This window comes from Schistocerca nitens, chromosome 1 (genome assembly GCF_023898315.1).
Source record: "Schistocerca nitens isolate TAMUIC-IGC-003100 chromosome 1, iqSchNite1.1, whole genome shotgun sequence".
Taxonomy (NCBI): domain Eukaryota; kingdom Metazoa; phylum Arthropoda; class Insecta; order Orthoptera; family Acrididae; genus Schistocerca; species Schistocerca nitens.
In genome coordinates, this window is record NC_064614.1 from 740129689 (window position 1) to 740147411 (window position 17723).

General features: G+C 41.4%; 1 protein-coding gene across 1 annotated transcript in view; it reads right to left on the reverse strand.

Annotated features, from left to right (window-relative positions):
- Window positions 1-16924, reverse strand: part of LOC126260298 (ATP-binding cassette sub-family D member 3) — a 102161-nt gene extending 85237 nt beyond the window's left edge. Inside the window, exons 1-2 of the mRNA XM_049957624.1 lie at window positions 16680-16924; window positions 9935-9974 (exon numbers count right to left, since the gene is read on the reverse strand). Of these exons, the coding sequence (XP_049813581.1) occupies window positions 9935-9974; window positions 16680-16792 (153 nt within the window). The 5' untranslated portion in view covers window positions 16793-16924. The remainder of the gene's footprint in view (window positions 1-9934; window positions 9975-16679) is intronic.
- Window positions 16925-17723: the final 799 nt, after the last annotated feature.

Consider the following 17723-nt stretch of genomic DNA (forward strand, 5'->3'; position numbering starts at 1 on the left):
GTGGGTCCTCATGACAGAGTAGGTAACCATGCGTTAGCCACGTATGGCCAATGCGGAGCTGGCAGAGGACAACCAATTCCCTGCGAGAGGCCTGCATGGAAGACTTCCACACACTTATAGTCTCCTTAATGACACACAGTTTGCTGTGCATGCTGTTATGCCATTCAATCTCCCAAAGCCGGAAAACCCTGCGGTGTACGACAGAACGCAGGTCAGCTTCAGAGATGCCTATCTCCAGAAGCGGTTCCCGCGTCGCCTGTTGGCCAGTTCGTTGCCAGGGATTCCGACGTGCCCTGGGGTCCACACAAACACCATGGAATGGCAGGACTGTTCCAGGGCAAAGATGGACTCCTGAATGGACGCTACCAGAGGGTGGCGAGGATAGCACTGGTCGATAGGTTGTAGGCTGCTTAATGAGTCAGTACATAGGAGAAATGACTTGCCAGGGTATAAGCGGATGTACTCAAGAGCACGAGATCTGGCCGCCAGCTCTGCAGTGAAAACACTGCAGCCAACTGGCAAAGAGTGCTGTTCAATATGTCCTCCATGAACATATGCGAAGCCTACGTGACCATCAGCCATTGAGCCGTTGGTGTAAACCACTTCAGAGCCCTGGAACACGTCAAGAATCGAGGGGAAGTGACAGCGGAGAGTGGCGGGGTTAATGGAGTCCTTAGGGCCATGCAAAAGGTCCAGACGAAGCTGCGGCCAAGGCATACACCATGGAGGCAAATGTGAACGGGCCGCAAGTAGAGGAGGTAAAGGGAAGGACTCCACTTCGGAGAGAAAGGACCGCATGCGAACCGCAATTGTCAGCCCCGATCTGGGCAGCCGATGCGGGAGATGGACTGCCGCGGATGGGAAAAGGAGATGGTAATTCAGATGCTCAGGGGAACTATGAATGTGTGCTGAGTAACTGGTGAGCAGTTGCGCATGTCTGATTTGCAGTGGAGGGACACTAACCTCCACCAGTGCGCTGGTACTGGTCCTAAAAGCTCAGACTCTTCCTAAAAGCTCCTGTCGCTAATCTAACCCCACAGTGGTGCACAGGGTTGAGTAACAGCAATGCTGAAGGCGCTGCCGAACCATAAACCACACTCCCATAGTCAATTCAGGATTGGACAAGGGCTCTGAAGAGCTACATCAGCGTAGAGCAATCTGCACCCCAATTGGTGTTGCTCAGGCAATGGAGGGCTTTGAGGTGCTGCCAGCACTTCTGCTTAAGCTGAAGAAGATGAGGGAGTCAAGTCAATTGAGCGTCGAAAACCAGTCCTACGAATTGATATGTCTCCACTGCAGGGAGTGGATCATCATTAAGGTAAAGTACGGGTTCCGGATGAACGGTACGATGCCAACAGAAGTGCATGACACACGACTTTCCAGCTGAAAACTGGAAGCCATGGGCTAGAGCCCATGACTGCACCTTGTGGACAGCTCCCTGGAGGTGCCGCTCAGCAACAACAGTACTGAAGCAGCAGTACAAAAGGCAGAAGTCGTCTGCATACAGAGAAGGTGAGACAGAGGGCTCGACAGCTGCTGCTAGACCGTTAATGGGCACTAAAAATAGAGACACACTCAATACAGAGCCCTGCGGGACTCCATTCTCCTGGATATGGATGGAACTATGGGAGTCACCAACTTGGACAAAAAAGAGGGCAATCAGGTGTTGCGTCTGGAAAAAGCTGTTCGGATGTCAGACTCGATGGACACAAGATTATCAGTGCGACCCTGGCGGAAGCCACCCTGACGTGGAGCCAGCAAGCCATGTGACTCCCGGACCCAACCCAACCGCCGACATACCATACATTCCAGCAGCTTACAAAGAACGTTGGTGAGGCTGATGGGTCGATAGCTATCTACATCAAGCGGGTTTTTACCGGGTTTGAGCACCGGAACGATGATGCCCTCCCGCCACTGCGGTGGAAAGACGCCATTGCGCCAGATCCAGTTGAAGATACTGAGATGATGTCATTTGTAGTCAGATGAGAGATGTTTATCATCTGGCTGTGGATGCAATCAGGCCCAGGAGCTGTGTTGGGGCAATGTGGAAGGACACTGAGGAGCTCCCACTCTGCAAATGGGGTGTTATAGGATTCACTGCAGCATGTGGTGAATGAGAGGACATTCCCTTCCAGCTGCCATTTGAGTGTGTGAAAGGCTGGGGAGTAATTCCGATGCAGAGGCTCGAGCAAAGTGCTCGGCAATCGCGTTTGCGTTGGTACATAGCTCGTCACTTATGGTAACACCGGGGACAGCTGTTGGGGCCTGGTACCCGAAAAGACGTTTGATCTTTGCCCAGACTTGGGGAGCCACGGTGGAGACGTATCTCTCCCAACACTCCTCCTTCCGTTGTTTGATAAGGTAGCGAACATGGGCATGGAGCCATTTAAAGGCTATGAGGAGCTCAAGGGAAGAGTGCCGCTTATGCCGCTGTAGAGCTCACCAACGCTCCTTAATTGCTTCAGCAACTTCTGGCGACCACCAAGGGACTGCCTTACACCTCGGGCACCCTAAAGAGCAAGGAATCGCATTTTCTGCTTCAGAAACTATTGTGCTAGTCACCTGCTCAACCATCACATCAATGTTACCGTGTGGGGGAGATTCAGCACTAACAGCAGAGGTGAAAGTTCCCCTGTCCACCTAGTTCAAAGCCCATCTGGGCAGGCGTCAGTGCACCTGATGCTGGGTCAGTGACAGGAAGATGGGGAAGTAGTCACTACCGCACAGGTTGTCATGTGCTCTCCAGTGGATAGATGGGAGAAGTCCTGGGCTGTGAATTGATAAAGCAATGGCTGAATAACTACCATGAGCCACATTGAAATGTATGGTGGCTACAGTATTTAAGAGGCAGAGGTCAAATTGCGAAAGTAAAGTTTCGACATCTCTGCCTCGGCCAGCCACCTGGTACTACCCCACAAGAGGTTATGGGCATTAAAATCTCCCAGGAGTAAGAAAGATTTAGGGAGTTTATCAATAAGTGCAGCTAATACATTCAGGGGTACTGCACCATCTGCAGGAAAATATACATTGCACACAGTTATTTCCTGCGTCGTCCTTATTCCGACAGAAACAGCTTCAAGAGGGGTTTGAAGAGGCACATGTTTACTACAGACCGAGTTCAGGACATAAACGCAAACTCCACCTGACTCTTGATTATAGTCACTACGGTTCCAGTAATATCCCTTATAGCAGCAGAGGGCAGGGGTCTGCATTGCTGGGAACCAGGTTTCCTGGAGGGCAATGCAGATTGCAGGTGTAAAACTTAACAGTTTCTGTAGCTCAGCCAGGCAGTGGAAAGAAAACGCAGCAATTCCACTGGAGGATGACATCGTGACACTGGGAAGGCATGGAACATTCAATGAGGCAGTTTACACCTCAGAGTCACCTGCTGCCACCGATTTATCGCCTGAGCAGTCTATATCCATTGTGTCTGAGGGTCTGGCGAGATCTAGGTCCTCAGCGGATGCCAAAATCTCCACCCCATCCTCAGTCGCAGAGCTTGTAGGTGGCGGTGGTGTGGGTGCCACCGCAATTTCCTTGGTCTTAGGGGTTTCCTTTTCGTATTTCTCTCGCTGCTCCTTGGGTTTCCCTGGCTGGGAGGACTTCACTGGCTCAGTCTCTGGGACTGAGGGTGAGTGTGAGGCCCTACAATCAGCTGCTTTTGGGCTCTTCAGCCACTGGCGGGTGTCGTCTTTCCCACTAGAAGAAACCTGGGAAGGGAGTGTCCCAAGGGACCCCTTCCTAGTGAGAGAAGCCAAAGAAGACTTACACTTCTCCAACTTAGAAGTGGGGGAGAGACGTCCCTGATATTTGGGGGAGGGGGGGGGGGTGTTTGCTACCAAAGTAGGTGGTGCAGCAGCAACAGGGAGGGAAATACCCCCACCATCAAGGGGGCAGGTGTAGACTTCCAGCTCTGAGAGGTGACCTGGGTTGGCGGAGCTGATGGTGCCAGAACTGTCATAGCGGCGGCGTAAGACGATGTCGTACACACAGGATGGAGGCGTTCAAATTTTCTCTTAGCCTCAGTGTAGGTCAGTCTGTCCGGGGTCTTTTACCCCATGATTTTCCTTTCTTTCTGGAGAATCCTATAGTCAGGCGAGCAAGGCAAATGGTGCTCTCCGCAGTTGACGCAGATGGGAGGCGGGCCACACTGAGAATTGGAATGTGATGGGCACCCGCAATCTCGGCTTGCGACATTGGAGGAACAGCGTGAAGACATCTGGCTGAACTTCCAGCACTAAAAGCACTGCATCGGGGCAGGGATATAGGGCTTTACATCACACCGGTAGACCATCAACTTGACCTTCTTGGGCAATGTGTCACCCTCAAAGGCCAAGATGAAGGCACCGGTGGCAGCCCGATTATCCTTCGGACCCTGGTGGACACGCTCGACGAAATTTACACCTCGCCACTTTAATTGGCGCGCAGCTCATCATAGGACTGTAAAAGAAGGTCTCTGTGAAATATGATACCCTGGACCATATTTAAGCTCTTATGCGGTGTGATGGTTACAGAAACACCCCCCAGCTTGTCACAAGCAAGTAACTCCCATGACTGGCCAGAGGTTGCTGTTTTGATCAAGACTGACCCAGATCTCATTTTGGACAAGCCCTCCACCTCCCTGAACTTTTCCTCTAAATGCTCAACAAAAAACTGAAGCTTCATCGTCATGAAAGATTCCCCATCAGCTCTCAAACATACAAGGTGCCAGGGCAAATAAGATCCGCTGCCATCCTTAGCCTGACGTTCCTCCTGTGGTGTGGCCAGGGAGGGAAACGATTTGGGGTCATACTTCTGTGCGTTGAATTGAGCTCGTGATCGCTTAGAGACAGCTGGTGTTTCACCACCAGCAAGAGATGATGGCCTACGCTTCATCACGTGTCATCTGCCATGATGCCACCCACTCCGAGCAGGGGCACTCCCCACGGGTGCCACCCAGCTGCAGCAAAGGCCACCTGGCAGGATGGCCATTGCCGGGAGTCCCGATGCCCCAAGGGGATGGGCATCTACCCCCTGGCATAAGTGGGGAGTTAACAGCGCAGGCATCAGTAGAGCGATCCCTGAGTGGTCAGGGGGCTACAACCAACAGGGTACATGGCGGCCCCACCACAACAGACTGGCTGCTGTGCTGGATATCAGGTGCAAAGAAGTCCATGGTCATTGTCGATGCAGAAATCGACACTGCATAGTGCACGGTGGAAAATGCACCCACGAAAGTATCCTTGCCCCAAAGATGGAGAATGGGCAGGATTGCAATGCAACAACGAGAAAGTGGGCTGAAGATCTCTATGCACGATGGACACGATGCACCTTGTAAGGTACCCTTCCCCAACTGGCTCGCTCTTAGGGAAAATTTTGAAGAAAGGAGGTCAAACCCTGCAGGAGTCCATCACATAAAGGCCAAAACATGTGAAACTCCTATTAGTTACCTCACACAACATGCAGGAATACCTCGGGCCTACTCTAACCCCCGGACCCACAGGGGGGACTTGCACAGGGAGCAAAATCAGTATTGTGGTGCTTGGATGAAGATGTGTTCACAGAAATCTCTCTCTCTCACACACACAATATATATAAAAAGGATGCTGTAACTTACCAAACGGGAAAGCGCTTGTGTCTGTGTATGTGCGGATGGATGTGTGTGTGTGTGTGTGTGTGTGTGTGTGTGTGTGAGAGAGAGAGAGAGAGAGAGAGAGAGAGAGAGAGAGAGAGAGTGTATACCTGTCCTTTTTTCCCCCCCTAAGGTAAGTCTTTCCGCTCGCGGGATTGGAATGACGAGAGAGAGAGAGAGAGAGACACAGAGAGAGAGAGAGAGAGAGAGAGAGAGAGAGAGAGAGAGAGAGACTGTAGTACTGTGGGTGATTTAAGTCAATAGAAAATTAGAAGTAAGATAACCAGACAGTGGAAGGAAGTGTGAAAAGCATGTGACACAGACATTTATTAACGAAATATTTCCTAACAAGGAGGAAATGCTGGCAAGGGGGGTTGGTGGTAGGGGATATCCATGCATCTTGGGGATTGCCCATTTTGTACCTGGTCATGAACAATATCCAGTGCATCCAAAAAGAGATTAAGAAGCAAAATCGTGACGTATGTGACTGTGGACATCTTGAATAGCCAAAGCATATTATCATGGAATGTGTAATCATGGTTATATGACAGAGCAAGAACATTGAATATTAACAGATAAAATCATACATGGCATGATCAGGGACAGAGTACTGTATGATGTCTTGCAGATACTACACCAAAAAGTGTCACTGCACATATCGGAATTGCATCTGTCAGTAGGACAAAGCAATGTGAGAGGTGGGACACAGAGGACATTACATAAACATAAAAAATAAACAAGACATGATATAGTAAGTATGTCACAGGAACAGAACAGCAGATGAAATGATTAATCTGAATTCAAGTATTAACAGAGATTCCATAATAAAATTATACACCTTTCCTATAGCAGTGACCACAGTTTGCCACAGCCAGTAGATGAAAAATCTCACATATGATTTTAAATAAATAAAATGGAACTAAACTGGATTAATGTTGGGCACTTTAATTCCTTGAAAACTAGTTGAATACCAATCAGAAGGATATAGGATGCAACACTTTTCTTCCTGAAGTCCCTCAATAATGATGGCAAGTACTGGATTGAAGTGCTTTAGATGTCTGCATACTTGGTTGAATATTGTCAAAATTTTGCACCTTTGGTTAACAGTTAACAGACCAATGCTATTGGCTCCTTCCAATCGTCCAGTATCATAATTGTGTACAATGTTTTAGCAAGACACCTATGGCATGATGTGTACACAAATATAAATCCTAACATTTTGGAATTGAATCTCAAATAATCTATTTCTTAACATTTAGAACATACTGTTTACACACAACAAAAAAAGAGAACTATTCTGGAGGCTACTGAAGGATTTTTCTGTAACAGAAAGTCAAATGATGCACATAAAATTATTTTATCAGATATTTCCTTCTCTAATTTGTTCTCAGTGAACATGTACTGTACAGCAGGAATGTTCTGTTTATGACCAATGTTTTACGTCTGATCAGGCCCAACCTCCTAACTTTATTGGAAAGCGTGTATTTGCACAATGGAAGACTGAGAGCTCCCTATCTTTGTGTTGCTCTGAACCATATTGTTAGCATAATAATATACGAAAAATTATCTTCTACTCAGCTTGGAATAACTGTTTAATTTGGTAACTGCCAATAACTTATGTGATTTTATTATTTCATCACAACAAGAAACAGCCGAATTACCTGGAATAAAACATCAATTTTAAATGACAAATTTAAGACATTAAGAACATGAAGATATTTGGGGGAAAACTACATCCATAATCAACCATGTCATTTAACTTCTTTTAATTACTTTATGAACTACTTTCTACAAATTCTTGGGAATATAACACAAATCTTAATTTCTTAATATTATGAGAAGAAAAGTAGCTACTCACCATATAGCAGAATGCTAAGTCACAGATAGGCACAAAAAAGCTTTGCCTTCGTCAACACACACACACACACACACACACACACACACACACACACACACACACACAGAGAGAGAGAGAGAGAGAGAGAGAGAGAGAGAGAGAGAGAGAAAGAGAGAGAGAGATGTTGACGAAAGCAAATGGCTGAAAGCTTTAATTGTGAGTCTTTTTGTTGTGCCTATCTGTGACTCAGCATCTCAACTATATGGTGAGTAGCTACTTTCCTTCTCATAATATTGTTAAGTACCATCCTGGATTTTCCATTGTTTGAAATCTTATTTTACTATATATTTTATAAATAATCATACTACATACTGCAAACTAACTACTATGACCAAACACACAGATAACTAAGCATAAGAAACAAAGGCAACTTTCCTTTTCAAACAGAAAAGTTTCTGGTTCAGTTTTTGTAGTGAGTCACAGTGTCATAAAAATGGCAGTCATGACTACCAAGTACTAGCCACAATAGCTAGACCTATTGGTCATTAAGAAATTACAATATCACAGTTGTCAACTCATAGACTCCACAGTTGCAAGTTCACAAAGAACAAGCTATCATACTTCAACCTAATGATGACATCAGTTGCTAATTAATGGAAAGACAATCACAAGATTGTTACAAGAAACACTTCATCTGTCTCTGACACTATTAATAAGAAGAGGGGTCATGCAATGGTTGAAGAAGGTATCAGTGTGACAGACAGAGATAGTTAGTTGGTTGCGTGTTCCATTGATCAATCGCATGATACGGTAGCAGTTACAACGCGGAACGTGTCAAGTGCATAAGAAATACGGAGTTAAAGATAAATATTTCTATTATTTACCCCATTCCCTTAAATGGCACAAAATGCATATACTATATTGATTTCTGAAGACACTTTAATACCTGTAGTAATCCAATGTTTCTTTGAAAAGTGTGTGATGTTACATTTAGTAATTTTCTTTGGGAAACAATGTTCAAAAAGGGATATAAATTTATAAAGTAATATGTTGCATTTACCATTAGCATTTGGCTCATTGTGATGTTACATTTAGTAATTTTCTTTGGGAAACAATGTTCAAAAAGGGATATAAATTTATAAAGTAATATGTTGCATTTACCATTAGCATTTGGCTCATTGTATACGTCTCCCCAATTAACATTTCTTAAGCTTTCTCTGAAGTGCTCTATAGGTACCGAGTTGAGCGACCTCACACTTCTATTTAAAGGTTTTCGAACTGTACACTCTGTTAGGTTTTGTAAGTTAATCAGTTGTGCATCATGGTCTGACAATCCATTTACCACAGGGAAAGCAAGTGTTTGTTTTACATCCTCTTTCTGTACAAATATATTATCTATTAGCGTGCTACTGTCTTGAGCTATATGTGTAGGAAAATTGATCACTGATTCTAAGTTATATGTTTTTAATAACATTTCTAGTTCACTTTTCCTATCAGAATTACTTAGAAAGTTTACATTGAAACCACCACAGATAACTTCTTCTTTTTGTCTGACAGACAGCATAATGGGGAGTCAAACTCTGTTATGAACAGCTCCCAGTTTCCTAATGGGGACCTGTACACTGTTGCTACTATCCATACTACATTATCTATCTGAAGTTCACACGCACAAACCTCAAACTGCTGATCAACACAAAATTTTCTTACTTCTACAGTTTTGCATTTATACCCTTGTTTTATGAAAATGGAAACTCCTCTTTTATCCATCCTAGATCTACAAGTGTAAGATGATAAATTATACCCACTTATACTGACACTATCCATGCCCACAGTTACATGGTGTTCAGACAGATAGAATATATCAATCTCACTCTTATTTTTGAGATCATCTAAACACACTAATAGTTCATCTACTTTATTTTTTATTCTCCTGATATTCTGATGAAGTAAGTTGATACTGCCCTTAGCTTTACCTCTATTTACTGTACATTAAGTTTCTTTTATTCTATTTATCTTGATTGTCATCTTTCTGGACTTCGACTTTAACCTAAAAAACCTGTCTGCCTGGACCCATTAACCACAGGGATCACCCCTTGAGTGACTGTGGACCCCCTTACAGTTTCTGTTAATAGAGAAGCTAACTTATTTTTCCCCGTCCTATTCAGGTGAAGGCCATGTGTAGTGTAGCCTCATTTTATTTAATCTGAATGGTAGATGTAACAGACTTAAGTGTCTTTCAGTAACAACAAACAAATTTCGAAGTTCCAGAGGGGCAAGTGACAAGAGAACAAACAATATTATACAACCATTTATTGTAGGTTTGCCTTGTCAAACAAGAATTATTGATGATCAGTAATTGTGTCCTTAGAGGGGATATTGTTTTGGTTATATCCAACACCAAGATTAGTTTCTTCCTTTAAATCACTGTCACAAAAATGACAATAATATTATCAAAAAACATGTAAACCCACAAAGATTTTACTCACCTCTCCAACAAAGTATTGAATTTGAGCTTGCTGCGTGTTTCTGAAACAAAAAGAAAGCAAGGCTTTGCTTAATGGTACACAAAACACAGTACAGTTCTTTAAAGTGAGGTATCTGGAATCTCCATCATCCTAAAGGGTAAATTATTATTATTATATTATTATTATTATTATTATTATTTACAGCTCTTTGCAGTACCATGTTTCCTGAAGGGAGATAACACCATGCTACATGTGAACCCAATTTTCAGGGCAAGTTCAAATTTATATAATCTAATTCATCACTAAAACTGAACAATACTGCTTTAAAAAGAAGTTTGTTTTGGTTTGAGAAATACAATGTTAAGATGGAGCACACGTGTTGAAAATTAAAAAAAGAATATTGAAGCGGAGGAGGGACAAGACCACGTAACTATGACTTTGTTGAAGTAAATTTTCTAAATAGTTTGTGAAGTCTTCAACTTGTGAAACACAAAGAGTAGTTTTACATAACAAAATTATGAAAGTTCATCACAAAACAGCATGACAAGATAACACTGCAGTAGACCTATACTATTTCAAGAGACAGTATTAAGTAAATTCAAAAGTGAGTCCTAATGTCAAATACACCATGTGGTCAATAAATTTTTATCTTTTGAAAAAAGAATATAGTCAGTCTGGTAAGCTGCTTATTGGAGTAGTGGCCTAATAAAAATGGCAAACTACTGATCAACACCTTTAACTTCATTTTCAGTTACTGAAGGAAAGCAGAAGCTGTCCACAACCCAATGGTTGATCTGTACATGTCAATTGCTTTACAAGGCATGGTCCTACTGACAGTGGTATGCCCTTGCCTACCATCAACCTCTGAAGGGGTTCTCCCCAAGCAGTTTACTAAGGACTCAAAAAATTCAACTTCGTATTCTTCATGTACAAAAATAATTGCCAGAGGTGGCAAGTGACCAGCTGAATAGGCCTACTGAAACCCAAATATCTGGATTTGTAATCTGGCATTTGTAGGAAAATAATGCTAGTTCTGAAAACTGAAGAGCTGATCAAACACTTATTCAGGATTGCAAGTAAAGTGTAAGATGCATTAAAGAGTAACCGTGGTCACAATCTAACAGTTAAGCAACACAGTGATTTCTATATACTAAAATACTAAATGGATTCAGGAGTAACAGATCCTGTCCAGAGCAAGTTCTGAACCTTTAACAAATAATTAGATATATGACAATATCTAATAAAGATTGCACTTATAATTGTTGTTTTTCAGAAAGGCATATGATTCAATGGACAAACTCCCTCCTCACAACACTGAAGGAAATTGCAGTAAAGAGGAAAATTCCTGAAATAACTACACAAATTCTTACAAACACAATATCTAAAGTTAAATTTCTTGGAACAACTTCTAGTCCCTTCCAAATTATATTAGGAGTCAGGCAAGGAGTCTGTCCTCTTTGTCATTCAGCTGGTCACTAGAGAAAGAAAAACAAATTTTTAATAACTGTATAAAGCTGGGTAGATTGAAAGAAGCAATTAATTCTTTGACTTTTGCTGCTAATGTAGTTTTTTTTTTTTTTTTTTTTTTTTTTTTAGAAAAAAGAAGACGAACTTCTGAAGAAAACAACTGAGAAGTCTGATCTACAAACATCATTTGTAGACAGACTAAATGACCAATGGAGGTAACTTGCCTTAAAAAAGGCTGCTGGATGCCTTGTATCAAGAATCTTATGTCACAGGTCCTATGAATTCTGCTACTGAGCAGAACAAATGCTCCAGTAAAAATGCTCTTAAGGTTTTACAATAAAGTGAGAATTATTATATGAATTTTAATTTATATGGATGGCTACTGTAAATCTGTATAACACTATTTTTAGTGGAAGTTTTGAAAGCTGATGTCCTTACTGGCTGACATGAAACTCTCCCTTGTACCACCCTCATGGATACTGAAGTTTTTATTTTGGTCTTTTTAATTCTTTCTAACATATTTACTAACTTTTAATTTATACATACAGGGAAATAGGAAGATTGAGGACTTCCGAAAAATGGGTTTGCAAGAATCTGTTTGTCAAGCATGATGCATTGCTTTTACAGTTCTGTTCTGAATTAAGGAAAGGAAACTGCATGGAATATTACCCCAGGAAATAATACTGTACAGTATGATGCTGCAGAATTGGGCACAGTAGACAGTTGGTACAGATGCAAAACTTGCTTTAACAGATAGAAAATATAGACTATAACATATTTTATTCAGTGTTTAATTTCTTTGCTTACATGCACATAACATTTGAAGTCATTTTGAAACCATACACACAGAAACTTTCGTTTCAGATATGACATTTTGTTGGCATTTAATGTCACATTAGTGTTGCATACATTAACTTTTAAACACAAATTTAGGAATGATATTTTCTTGATGTCTTTTAGTAGCTTAACCTCCTCCAACCATCCATTTAGTTACGTTGTACTTTTATTTACAGCTGCTCGCAGTTGACTTGGGTGTTTTGTATAGTAAGAATGCTTTTACTGTCTGCCTAGGTTATATATGAGGATTGGTTTAAGAATGGACTCTTAAACATAACACCCCCCCCCACCCCCCTTCTCTCTCTCTCTCTCTCTCTCTCTCTCTCTCTCTCTCTCTCTCACATATACAATTTCTGCATCTGAGAAACGTCGTCCTAGTATTTTCCTTTAGTTTAGGTTTTTTTGTGTTTCCTTTTTGTGAAGTATGATGTGAACCATTTTAGCACTGCCTGTAATGCCATATACTTGGAGATTCAACTGTGTTGCACTTCAGAATGTCAATGGTGTTACTTGAGTTTTAAAAAATGACAGTGGTACTTTGTTTCTGTCTGCTATTTCTAGTGCATTTAGCATAAAATCATATGTGGCACTAGCTGTTGACTTATCTCTCCTGAATGCATGCTAAGTATCACTGAGAATTTAGTTTTGTCTAAAAGTTTCATTAACCCATTAATCATTACTTTTTCTATGATTTTCCAAATCCTGATAATGAAGCATCTGGTATGTAGTTCTCTCTCTTTGATTTGTCTCCTTTCTCATGAACAGGGTCCATTTTACAGATTTTTAGACAGATCAGAAAAGTGTGTCAGAAAAGATGAATTGACTATATCTGGAAGTGGCACTGAAATGTTTGTAACACGCTGCCTTACAAATGATGTTATCTACAACAATGCAAATCATCAATTATTGATATAATCAGATAGAGAGAAAAATTTGTGCACTAAGTGGCAGAAGGGGAACACACATAACACGAGTCTTTCCTTCTCAACCCATCCGGTAAGTCTCCCGGACCTGAGGTTCTGGGGGACTTTTCTGAACTGCATCCCTTTCCCTAAATTTCTCCAGTCCTCCTTATTTACTCCTCTTCCATCCCCCTCAACTCTTCTCCCAGAAGAATGAGCCAAAGGCTCCAAAAGCCTATAAAAATTAAATCCTTTTGTGTGCCTGAGTGTTTTCCCCTGCTGTCACTTTGTGAGTAAATGATGTTATCTGAATACCACCAATTTCAGATGACATTTTCTTAAAATGTTGATGCAACATGGATGATTTCATCCCAAATTGTTCTGCAAATACAGATTGAAGAGGGGGAAAAAAAAAAAAAAAAAAAAAAAGGAGAGCCATTTGTCTTTCTGTTGGCTTCTATCATCTCGTGTCAAAGAACATTGTTTGTAAGAATACTAGAGAAGGAAAGTTACTACTCACCGTATAGCAGAGATGCTGAGTCACGATAGGCACAACAAAAAGATTCGCACAATTGTAGCTATCTGCCATTATGGCTTTTATCAGCAGTAGACACACATACACACACACTCACGCAAACACAACTTGCATGCTTGTGGTTTCAGTTCTCTGGGACTGCAGACATGTGTGTGCAAGTTGCATTTGTGTGTGTGTGTGTGTGTGTGTGTGTGTGTGTGTGTGTGTGTGTGTGTGCGCGCGCGCGCTCATGTGTCTACTGCTGACAAAGGCCTTAATGGCCGAAAGTTACAATTGTGTGAATCTTTTTGTTGTGCCTATCGCGACTCAGCATCTCAGCTGTATGGGAGTAGCAATTTTCCTTCTCTGGTATTGTTACATTCCATCCTGGATTTTCCATTGTTTGAATATTGTTTGTGATATCTGCATAGTAACAACTGAACAGATTTTCATTATGTTGAGGCCCAATAACAGTCTTGTTCTCATGATTGACTGTGATTTTTCCATTATAGGGGATACTTTATTTGCTTCCTTCTTCATTACTTCCCATACTGCTTGGCTTTTATTTGGCGACTCTTATGAAATTACCATAGAACCCTTGTTTGGTCTGACGTATCACCCTTCTGTAAATCTGAATGTAACTGTTCAGGGTAGAGAATATATTATTGTTTCTCTGTATTTGAGCAATATATTTTCTTGCACTTGAGATTTTGATAATAGTGAGGTATCTGTTAGATTTTGGAGTTGTGCTTCTTATTACTTGTGCTTTGAGAAGCAAAGCAGTTCCAAAGTAATCACTGAAGATGCTAAAGAAATTCCCAAACTGTCTGTTGAAGCCATGAATTCGCACAACATCTTCCACATTTCTATTTGATTATACTGAAAGATTCAGCTCTGTGTTGGATATACTGAACCTTCTTGCTGTTGCAGTTTTATTTTTATGAGCTATATAGGGTCAGCAGTACACTGTTTGGGAGTGAGACCTGTATTTGTATATTATTGACAAATACCTCATCCACGAAAGCTGAAAGGAAATAAACAGACCAGAGGTCCAGAAATTCAGAGTTTTTAGGGAGATAAAACAAACAGGAGAACAACTGAATCATATGGTCAATTGAGGCAAAATGATCTCATTCTGAGAAAATAATAAAGAGTTTTGGAGAAGAATGAAGGAAAAAGATGGTCCTTAGTTGGCCTCAGAGACAGAGAGAGGGGGGCGGCAGGAATATACACTGCAAATAACTACTGATGCACATGATGTCATTGTTTGTCTAGAACCTCTATGTGTGATCAATGAAGATTTGAACAGTTATATTCTTTGCTAGTGAACTTAGGTATCTCTTGCACAGTGAAGGGAGACTAACTGGTGACAACAGAAAAAAAAACTAGGAAATAGATATTGCACAAAATAAGGGGGAAAGAGATGGCAATTGCAGGAGACCAATCATAAAAGCACTACACAGTCAAAATTCAAGGCCCACATGACAGTATTCAGAACACAATAATATTTGTTAATGTGAGGTCGTGTCAAAGTTTTGTGTCTGAATATGAAATTAGTTTAATGGAAAATACCATGATGGACTCCTGTAATTATAAATTAATTGTGTTACCCCCAATTTTATGTATATTGCATGTAGACACAATATACTAAAAAATTATTTAGTGGACCAAACAAAAAATAAATACAAAATGCAGAAAGAAATGAAAAAGCAGTATGGAAAGATTTTTATTGGAGTCCACAAGTCATTGGAGGCAACTCTTCAGTCATGACACACAAAAAATGTCTCATGTATGCTTGTGTATACAAAATAACTACAGATTACATTTTTCCATAAAAAACATGCCTTTTTCATGTGTCCGGGAACTTCCTATCACCACTGTTGGCTAAAAGAAGATATTTGTCATTGACTGAAAATTCTAATCTACCTAAGACATGATTCAGTGTCAATACACAATAGCAGCATCATGTCTTATTGAAGCTATTAAGGTATCCTCGTCTTTATTGTATCATTGTTCTTGTTTATATAATAATCCTCACTCAGTCTTTCCAGTCTTGCATGGTGAATGGTTGATATTGCAATATGAAGGGGCAAAACAACAGTGACGGATTACACACTATACATGTAAATTTCGTGACAGCCAAGTGATGCATAGCAAGGCACCTGAGCTTTTGAACATTGCATTAATTAACTTGCAGTGTACGGTCGATCACTGATTAACAGCGGCATAAATAAATGCAATTGTTTTCATGGACAAAGAAAACTTGTCACTTAACCTTCCTGACAATAGTGAAGCGTAAGTGTCATACCAAAATCAGTCAACCTACAAGACACTACGAACGATGAGAATGTGTCAGTACAATGCGAAGGGAAAAAAGGTTTCCCCCCAGTCTGGCCTACATGCACAAGAATAAGTCACCTTAGAGATTCGTTACAAATCTTTCAATTGAATGATCTTACTAATTTACCGATTTACGTTCTTACATAGTAATCTAGAATAATTTAATGAGCAATTATAAAAAAATTAAAATACTGTCGGAAAATGAGAAAGGCGTCTTCGGAACTAGTACTGCAATAATTTGGCGTGTCTTCACATAACAGTGGTAGTCATGTATTCGCGCACGTAGTAGAAATGGCAAAACAGTAATAAATTCCAAATGAACTACACAGTAAATAATGAACGACGTGTGTAAAATGTAGACTGGCACCTCCTGGCAAAACACTCTACACTGCTGCTTTTTGTGTTTCGCGGCTGTCATTGCTGAGCCGCTGCCGTACTTCAAAAACTAAGCATTTCACGTCTTCTACGCTTGTCCACTGCGATACGTAATAACTATCACGGCGCTACAGATGCATCACGAGATGCCGTAATGCGCTCTCTAAATAGTTCGCCCGAGACATCACCGCAATGTATGACAATGTCTTGTCTGAGACGATGTACTATTGTGAAACAAAAGCGGTAAAACATGTAGTGACAGCTGCAGTGATAGAAATTGTAATATCAACATTTTATGACATGTGATACTGCTGGGATACAACAATATTACCTTTGCGCTCTTAGATTTTTATTCCTTGTTCGGATTAACCAAATGATGACTGAGGCAGAAGCAATTCCTACTGCGGCATTCTTCGATACGAATTTACTCATCGTCGGAGCCATTGTGTACAACTGAAGCAGCACAGGTCAGTAAGATATATGATGTTGCACAAAATACCACACACACAACTTTGCAAACACACTGTCATCTGCCACACATCTCCGACCGCTGCCGAATCCTACTGACGCAGCCAATGTCTGGACTCCGGCTCTGAAGTTTATCACGCAATCGATAGAAGCGTCGAGCAGAGTAACATCGATAGTCGACACTACTCGGAAGTACAGTATGGCGGACGATTTCGATATTTTCTCGGCAATGTAAGTGAATTTTTTTTCACTTTACAGAAATCTTTGCCAGATACAGGAGAAGAAATAAGTTGATATCTGTGTTTCCTGCCAATCAGCTCAGTTTGAAAACAGTCTGTTACATTAAATCATATCCTGAGACGCTGTAGTAGTGAAATGCAGTTTAAATTCTTATACACAGTGACGTTGGGATAGCTTCCTGTGTCTGATCTAGCTTTACTATTAGAGCGACTTTCTTTGATCGAATTCATGGCAGTTGATGTGAAAGCTCAATCTTGATTTTCGCTCTGCCATTTTGTCTCTTTCCACCTTTCTTACCGTGTGCTACATGCACTCGCTTTAAGTTCGGGGATGTGATCGTATGCGTTGAAATCGGAAATAAACAAGTGCCAGTTGTGTGTTGCGTCCTGTGCCAGGTAGACCACGTATTAAACGCGTAAACAAAGTTGACACTAGGCGCGGTGGCTGATGGGAGCGACTGTAAATAAGAAATGCCTTCACGGTCGCTCCCATCAACAGCCGCGCCGAGTGTCAACTTCGTTTGCGTGAATTCACATTTTATTGGAGATACTGATGCGATGGAATCCATAGAATGTTTGCAGCGCAGTATTGATGGGATGTTGAATGCTGTCACCGTACGTAAAGCCTAAGATATGATCAGTCTCTTGCTCAGTCCACTCAGATTGAC